The sequence below is a fragment of the Drosophila elegans genome, unplaced genomic scaffold (genome assembly GCF_018152505.1).
Source record: "Drosophila elegans isolate 14027-0461.03 unplaced genomic scaffold, ASM1815250v1 contig_208, whole genome shotgun sequence".
In the NCBI taxonomy this organism is placed as follows: domain Eukaryota; kingdom Metazoa; phylum Arthropoda; class Insecta; order Diptera; family Drosophilidae; genus Drosophila; species Drosophila elegans.
The window spans coordinates 5,909,468-5,918,474 of NW_024545578.1; the positions used below are offsets into that span (position 1 = coordinate 5,909,468).

At 36.7% G+C, this 9,007-nt stretch overlaps 1 protein-coding gene across 5 annotated transcripts; it reads left to right on the forward strand.

Annotated features, from left to right (window-relative positions):
- The first annotated feature begins 73 nt into the window (after nucleotides 1-73).
- On the forward strand, nucleotides 74-1,570 carry LOC108145761 (probable G-protein coupled receptor Mth-like 12). 5 transcript variants are annotated; one of them, XM_017271328.1, is made up of 6 exons: nucleotides 74-121; nucleotides 256-426; nucleotides 487-681; nucleotides 1,003-1,165; nucleotides 1,234-1,425; nucleotides 1,482-1,570. In XM_017271328.1, exons 1-6 carry the CDS (start codon nucleotides 97-99, stop codon nucleotides 1,552-1,554), a joined length of 819 nt encoding a protein of 272 aa, XP_017126817.1. In that variant the 5' UTR covers nucleotides 74-96; the 3' UTR covers nucleotides 1,555-1,570. The 5 variants fall into 5 exon arrangements, 4 of the variants coding, with proteins under 4 accessions (XP_017126817.1, XP_041564315.1, XP_017126818.1 ...); XM_041708381.1 differs by lacking the exon at nucleotides 1,482-1,570 and having other exon boundaries at nucleotides 1,325-1,408; XM_017271329.1 differs by lacking the exons at nucleotides 1,234-1,425; nucleotides 1,482-1,570 and adding an exon at nucleotides 804-860 and having other exon boundaries at nucleotides 1,003-1,090.
- The last annotated feature ends 7,437 nt before the right edge of the window (nucleotides 1,571-9,007 follow it).

Sequence of the window (9,007 nt, forward strand, 5' to 3'; positions counted from 1 at the left end):
TGTGCGTTGTAGATTTTGAGAAATGTGACTTTAAAACAATCAGCGAAGTCAAACTTAGTTCAGTCCAGTTTGACTTTGGGTGTTGTAAGGTTCAAAATGACCTGGAGTTTCGAATTGATCGGTAAAGACCTTATTTTATTCAAGAGAAATCACATTTCATCTACACTTTGGACAATTAGAATTACTGATTCTGAATACATATCTTACATCAAGTGACCAACTTTGTACATTTTCTTCTCTGTTTTTGTTTTTCAGCCAAGGTGACATCGTTGCTATGCCTTGTTTTTACGATCTTAGTGTATCTTATGGTTAAGAACCTTAGGAATGTTCTAGGCAAGTGCCTTATTAGTAGCCTGATCTGTCTCGGCGTGATTTGTTTTATTAAGGTTGCGATCGATTTCAATGGAGATTACACTATATTTATGGGTTAGTTAATTAAATGCAATGCGCTTTGCAAAAATCCTTAAAATTATTTTTCAAATTTAGTTGTATATTTCTGGAGTATTGCCTATAGTATCTGGAACTATGTCATCAGTTTTCATCTATGGACCATTTTAAGTTCGCCAAATCGCGATGAGCCTCGTTATCAGTTCCTCATATATAGTGCCTTTGTCTGGATCGCCGCATTTATCTTTACTCTAGTCACATATTTCCAGCAAATAAGTGACTATGGCCTGCCCGGTAGTTTGAATGACTTATGTGCTTTTGATGAGCGAAATCGAACTTTCATAGCTGGAACTACTATATGCCAGCAAAAGATCTAGTTAGGTGTAATCTGTTTTATGTTTTTGTTTTTTTTTCAGCAATTACGGATCAAAAACCCAGACTTCGTTCCAAATATAAGTGGAAAGTTTAAAATGGTCAGTTGAAATTACATATATGTATATTATTATGCATATAATCATCAATAAGTTTCTGCCATATATATTCTCAGGTTATGAAAGTTCGATTGCATTTTCAAGTCGACACTGTTTTTAAAACACGTTTTACTTTTATTTCAAGTCTTCAATATTATAATGAGGCTGACGATATGGATAATAGCAGCATGTAGTGTGATAACTTTTTTTCGGACCTCAATTTACATATGGAAAGTCATGAGGAAAATGAATACGCTCACAGTCGAGGAGAAGATGATGACGAACTACCTGAATTTTGATAGTGAGACGTAAGCCCCATTTCCTTTGAAATTTATGGTAACTTAGCATAATACTTTTTTTCATATTCTAAACATAGTAATATACAGTTTATGTGGATTTTTTTCATTACGGGCATATTTTGGGTCCTGGATGTCACTTGTTTGTTTTTGTCCTTTTTCTGTTTAAAGTACATTAACGACTTATTGGACAACTTCCATTTATACTTTGGCATAATCATTTTTGTAGTGCTTATTCCTAAGCGTAGCATCGTGAAAATGCTTATGGACAGGTAAGACCGGTATGATTCTCATACACTTCCGAGTTACCTAATTCCTGTCTTTTCAGCATTCGAAAAACGCCAAAGGAGCAGTGTGTCCGGGAAAGCATCGGCTTAAATAATTTAAGTTTAAAACACTGATCATAAATGCGAATTTGTTTCCTCTACATAGTTGAAAAGCTAAAATAAAAGAAATCTATTTTGGAAACTATAAATATTTTTCCCTTGCAGAGGGTATTATAATTTCAGTCAGAAGGTTGCAACGCAGTGAAGGAGACATTTCCAACCCTATAAAGTGTATATATTCTTGATCAGCATCACTAGACGAGTCGATCTAGCCATGTCCAATTGCCCGTCTATACGTCCGTTTGCCCGTCCGTCTGTCCGACCGTCCGTCTGTCCGTCTGTTTCTACGCAAACTAGTCCCTCAGTTTTAAAGCTATCTGCATGAAACTTTGCCAAAAGTTGGCTTTCTATTGCAGGTAGTATAAAAGTCGGAACGAGCCGGATCGGACGACTATAGCGTATAGCTCCCATAATTTCTAATTTTTTTTTAGTTCTTCGACATATAGTAATGGTTAAATATTTCAGAATTACGGTTTTAATTTAATCAAAATCGAACGACTATAAAATAAAGCTTCCATGGAAACAATAAAAATAATACTAAAAAAATACTGTATCTTTTCTATTTTGTAATTTTTTTTAAATTCTTTTGACTTGTTAATAATTTGACAGAAAAACGAAAACTAAAAAAACAGAGATTAGAAGTTTAGAAGTTAGATTCTAAGCCTTCATCACTCCGATAAATGATAGAGACCAGTTATTGGGTGCTGTAAGGCAAACAAAACATTTCTCCAAGTCGAACCAATATTTTAGGGCTTACTAGGAATGCTTAAATTATTTGGATATTTTAAAAAAAGTGCAACTTTTTAAGGAGGCGAAAGAGCTGTTAACGGGGCGAAAGCCCTGAAGTGAAATGAAAGGAAAATGTTAATGTCTATCAGAATAATCTTTTTTTTAAATTAATGGGTCCCAAGGAGTTTATCAAGATAAGGATTTCAATGCTGAGAAACCATTTAAAATGTAATTACAACAAGAAAGGAAGCAAACTTCGGCAAGCCGAAGTTCATATACCCGTGCAGCTATTGCAAGATTTAAATATTTTTGAAAACATGAAAATTAAGATTTACTTGCGTATATGTTTAAAAACATTGAGACTATGATGATTTGCAGCTCAATTATTAGATAGTTATTTTATATATTTATATTATTTCTATGGGAACTATATGATATAGCCGTCCGATTTTGATGAAATTTATACCGTAATTCTGAAATAGTTAACCATAACTATATGTCGAAGAAAAAAAAATAAAAAAACAGCAAAATTATAATATTTTTTATTTTTTTTTTCGATTGTTCCTATGGGAGCTATATGCTATAGTCGTCCTATCCGGCTCGTTCCGACTTATATACTACCTGCAATTGAAAGACAACTTTTGGGAAAGTTTCATGCAGATAGCTTTTAAACTGAGAAACAAGTTTGCATAGAAAATGACGGACAGACGGACATGGCTAGATCGACTCTACTATTGATCCGGATCAAGAATATATATACTTTATAGGGTCGGAGATGTCTCCTTCACTGCGTTGCAAACTTCTGTCTGAAATTATAATACCCTCTGCAAGGGTATAATAAAACCATATTTTGAGTGCCAATGACCGCGATTGTACTTTATCGCTTCGCTGTTGATTATAAAACATGGGCCTTTTAAACAATCAGCAAACTAAAACTCAACTCATTGTAGTTCGGCATTGTGTGTTGAAAGGTTTAAAATGTCCTGGAATTATACATTAAACGGTACGCTAATCAGTCAACTGTGAATATATACATAGTATTACACAAGTTCTATTTGGAGATTTCCTTCCTCAAAAGACCAACAAATTTAAAGCTGCCTAATAAATTTTCCTTCTATGTTTTTGTTTTTTTAGTCAGGGTTGTATCGTTGATATGCATAATCCTTACGATAGCAGTGTATCTCGTAGAAAAGAAACTTCGCAATGAACTCGGAAAGTGCCTTATTAGCAGCCTATTCTGCCTTGGAGTGCTGTGTTATTCTTCGATTGTGAGAGATTTGAAAATATGGGAAAATGGTGCTACTAGTAATTTGATTAAATGCGAGGCGCTTTGCCATTTTTTCTGGACTTGATTAATGAAATATTTACCTACAGCAGGCGGTGATGTTTTCTTTGGGATCGCCATCCATCTCTGGCTCTCAGTAATCAGCTATCACCTGTGGAAAATTTTAGTGTCGCTAAGAAGAGTTGAACCTCGATATCGGTTCCTGAAATACAGCGCCTTTGTCTGGGTCACGGCTGGTATCTTGACTGCAGTCGCTCATTTGGTGTACATATATGTCTTTGACCTGGTTGCTGGTTTGTTAAACATAAGGAGTTTTAATAAGCAGCGGTCGAACTTCCACAACTTGAGCTACCAGTGATAACAAAGTTTTAATTTTTTTAACAGGCTTAAGGTTGCCAAATGTATTAAATTGATAGTTCAGAATTACGCTTTTAAATTTTTTTAGATTGGAAAACGATATCATATTTCTGCAATAGGGACGATCGAATAATTAAGCTGAAAGTCATCCTAGCTTCAATGTATTTAAACACATACGCAAATAAATCAAAATTTAAATGTTTTCAAGAATTTATAAACTTTAGCCGGCCGAAAATTTGCTTCCTTTTGTTTTGTTTTTTATTATATATTATTGATAATAATTAGTTATTTATTATTATAATAGTAAATCCAAAACAGGATTTTTATTTTGTTTGAGCTATGAAAAAAGTGTTGCTGAATAAATTCTAGTAATGGTGGTTCGATTGTATCTGCCCGTCGGTACTGTATCTAAGCCACTTTTTTCTCTTTATTCAAAGTCTTCGGGGCTATGGTAGTTGTGGCGCTTTTGGGGCTAAAAATATTCAGTGTGATCATGTTTCTCCGAACCGCAATTTACATTTGGAATGTAAAGAGAAATATACGACGGCTTACAGAAGAGCAGGAGACGACGACGACCTGCCTCAATTTCGATAGTGAAACGTAAGCTCTATTTTCGTATAACTTTTGTAACTAAGCATGATACTAATCCTAATACCATAGTTATATACAGTTTCTCCGGATCTCTTTTATTATGGGCGTAAATTGGCTCGTGGAGTTTTTTTTTGTTTTAGCGAGTGTCTTCTGGCCAGGGATCTGTGGAGTAGCTAAACACTTTAATCTTTGCAGTGGTATAATCATTTTTAGTGTGCTAATCCTCAAGCGTAGCACCATAAATATGTTCATGGATAGGTAAGTTCCATATAAATAAGATCCACCTCCGAGTAACCTAATCCGTGTCCTCTCAGCACTCATATAAGGCCACTGCAGCAATGTGCCCGCACTCAAACGCAAATACAGCCGGCTTAGGTGTTTGTAATTTTTTAAGGCCGCTCAATGTACCAAGAGTTCATATGTAATTTCTGTCTCTGATTAGCTGGGAAAAGGACATGGCTAATAAAATGATATAAGATTGATATTTTCAAAAAATAAAATTTTAACATAAGTCGGCTAATATCTCGTTTTTCCATAAATAAAAAGAACTTGGGATCTAATTCTTTGCCATTTAAAACTCGTAGGTATAAGAAAACTCAATTTTAAGAAAATTGTAACAGTTGAAAGAAAAATATTGAACAATTTAAGAAATAATTTGGCCAGTTAATTGATCAATAAATGGATTTTTAAAGTTTGCGTTTGGCGTGGCCTACTCTAGGTATGAAAAATAACGATCAAAAGATAATACACCAATTTTGATGGCATAATTTTGGGGTTTTATAAAAAGCTATATTTTTCAAGCTATATCTTAAGAATGAGCCACCTTATTTATTTATCATTTTTTTTAAAACATGCGACTTTAAAACAATCAGCGAAGTCATTTTTTTATTATATTTATGTTTATTACTTTGTTCATTTCTTTAAAAAAAAAGGTTTTGTTCACCTGTATTCGAAGCTGCTCTCTCAGTTTGGAGTGCATATAGTGCATTTGATTATCCCGCCTTCAAGCGAAATATTTTTCTCCAGATTCGGGAATTTAGCTGTCCCCGCTTTGTGTTTGCATCTGGGGCTATATCGCTGACTGATTTCGGTGCCACTTGGGATGCGGCGGCCACTTGAAGTCGCTCCCTCGCTTTGCCGCTGACAAATCGAAATTTGTTATAAACGCAATTGAAAAATCCCCAGTGCGCCACTTGAGCCGGCTCTCTAAGCTGCTACACAGAGCAGATCCCGGGGAATCCCGGCCAAGTCAAGGGCCCGTCAGCCAAGTAGCTGTAAATGCCAACAATTGGCGCAACCGAAAGCTTTTCCGAAGCATCGCACCAGGGGTGGGGATTGAGGGGGCGGCGGTTGCCAAAGCGGATTCCAAAATTGACACAAAACAGACAAAAAGCGAATCGCTTAGGCGCAACCACCCGCAACCGAGGAGTCAGCAGCCCCAAAACCCGGCAACATCCCCAACCAGATCCCCACTTTCAGACACGAGTGCAGCAGCAGCCAAAAATTGTGCAACTGGAGCGACACTGGAACGCTGCACTTAAAGAAATAGCTTTGTAAACTCCAGCCACTAGAAAATTTATGAAACATATTTTTTGGTTCTCAAAATCTAAGCAGTTTTATCAAAATCATTATTAGAGCTTATATTAAAAATATAAATATATATATATGACGTGCTTTACCAGTGAGAAAAAATATGCTGAGAATCATATTTAAACTGGGTTTTTTGCGCGTTCATTAAAAAAAAAACTAAAATAATATTAGGAAAAATATTTTCCAAATGTACAACTCCAATAATAGTTAAGAAAACGGTGTATATTTTTAGCGAAATTCTATTAAAATAATCTTACAAAATTAGTTGTGATGAGCATTGTGTAATTAAAGCGAAGTATTTAAATCATAATATATTTGAAAGCTTATATATTTGGCTTACTGAAATTATTAAATTGTTTTAAGATAAAGAGGTCATAAATGGTTATAAAACATCTATAGCACACAACGTTCACACTTACTCTAACTACATAGTGAACTCTGCTTTGATAGGACTAGCTAGTTTAGTCTTAAAAATAAAATAAAATAAAATACAGAAAATAAATGAAACATTGTTTTTGCAGAACTTCGTTTTCTAGATATGTTTTGTGTAGTTTTGACAAGTGCTGGTAAGCCAGCGAGGAAACCTCTCCAGAAACTTGGGCAGGAGAGCCACACAAAATAGTGCAGCATGCTGGCCATGTTCCCGAAAGGACTTTCGCCCCGAATGGGAGTGCATATGGCCGGAGAGCCATTGCACTCCTGCAATGGTTATGGGTCAGCTGGAGCAGGAGCTTTGGCCGGAGGTCCTTCGACGAGCTGGAATGCCGGCGATTCCGATTGCACCACTCTGGCCACTTGGCCACTTGGCCGGGTTTGTGCCAGTGTTTGTGGGGTGTTAAAGTTTATCAACATATCGTCAACGTTGTTGTTGTTGTTGTCGTTGTCGACTGACAACAGTGGCTCATATTTATTTATGGCTCAGCTGCCACTCGGGCCAAATACACACTTCCACATGACCCAGATTGGCCGCAACTGGGATGAGAAGCGGTACTAGGAGCACAAGAAGCACTTGTGGTCGGAGTTTGGACGCAGGGCTGTCAGTTTGCGGGGCCATCAATGTTTTTCTGGCGCTGTGTAGCTACGCTTTTCAGGGATTTAGACATGTACACTTGTTGTAAACAACAACATTAACAAGGGTTTGCCAGGACACTCATAAGCATTCATTGGAAATCCTTTTCGATTTATTTGCGTATTCAAACGGAAACATTTAAAGTGATTGCGGATGCAAATTTCCCTGCCAAGTAGGCAGCACGAAATCGCTCAGATGGGATGCTTTTCCTTTCTTTCGCCTCTCTGCTTTCTTTGCTTTCTCTGCTTTCTTATTCTGTCGGGCTGAGCGTGTGTGTGTGGGTGTGTGGATTTTCAAGATCTCAGCGCGTGCCTGGCAACATTTGCGGTTTTTGCGCAAACTTCACACATTTTCTTATGTGCGGGGCCAGCTTTGCCTTACCTTTTTATTGTTGCCAGCACCATGAGAATTTCAATTTTCACACAGGTGCGCTTGTGTTTGTTGAAAAAATAAATATCAATCATACGCCCCAGTGGCCTCTGTGAGTTTTGGCCCCCCCACCAGCCGCTTTTATGAGTTCTGTTTAATTTGATATGGATATTTGCTTTAACAATTAGTTGAATGCTCTCCAGAATTTCAACTTCAACGCGGGCCATATATCAGCAGATGAGTTGGGCACTTACTTCAACTCGGAAATCTGCTATAATCGTTTGTGCTTAATTTTAAGCTCTGCATGTATTATTAAACGCAGATATTAATAATAATAAGTAAATGGTTCATTTAAAATAGCATAATATAATACAAAAAAAAAAGTTTATTAAATAACATTTTATATGTGACTACATTTTTGTTCATATATCTATTTTTTACATGATTATTTAATTGCAACCTATAGTTATACAAAATAGAATATGTAAACCTCATAATAAAATTAATAGGTATACATTTTACACAAAATAATAAATAATATAATATAATAATAAGCCAAGACTAAATTTACTTTGTATGTACAAGATCATATTAAATACTAATTTGTGCATTAAGTTTCCACTCCAAACAGTGAGTTTTTTCAAACATTCGAAACTAAATGCTTTTGGCACTTGTGTGCGACTCGTCGCGCTTTTATATCCCCATTAAGTTCGCACTGAACCACTAAAAAAGACTGTTAATCAGTTGAAATTGCTTGAACAAACCGCCGAACGAAGGGGCTCATCAATAAGCGGCGATCCGCGATCGAGTCAGCTGCTCCATTTGAGCCGCTATTTACTTTACGACCGTTCATTTCGGCTGTCAGCATGTTAATTATATTGAGGCAACTACTGGACATGTGTGATTAATTGGTATATAGACAATGCCCCACCCAAGCCGCTTGTGTTTACATATCGCCCACACTCACGACAATTGCCACTTGACCAGCACCGAGATTGCGGCTTATCAGTCAACACAGGAGAACCCCCATAAGTGGCTTAACCGATTGGCCCAGAGTCAATGGCAACTCTCTGAATGGGAGAACTCGTTAAAGTTTAAGCCACTTTCACCTTACAAGCCATTCAATGGCGTTTATGCAAATCGTCCGGCTGCAACTATAAAATGCAGTCTGAGGATAAATTTATAACGAATTACCAATCAATTGACCAACGAAACAAACAAATGAAACCAAACCGAAGCCAGACTTTTGGGTGGCGAGACCGCAAAAGAGGTCTGGGCTGCCGCCTTGTAAAACGATTTGGTTTTGGATTTGGAATCGGAATTGGAATTGAAATTGCAATGCAACTAAAACAAAAACAAAAACAATTTAAATATAATGGAACCACAACGACTCGGTCTCCGGGGGAGACTCTGTGAATAATTCAGCAAGAGCAGAGCATAGCAGAGCAGAGCAGAGCAGAGGCATCAGCAGAAGCGAC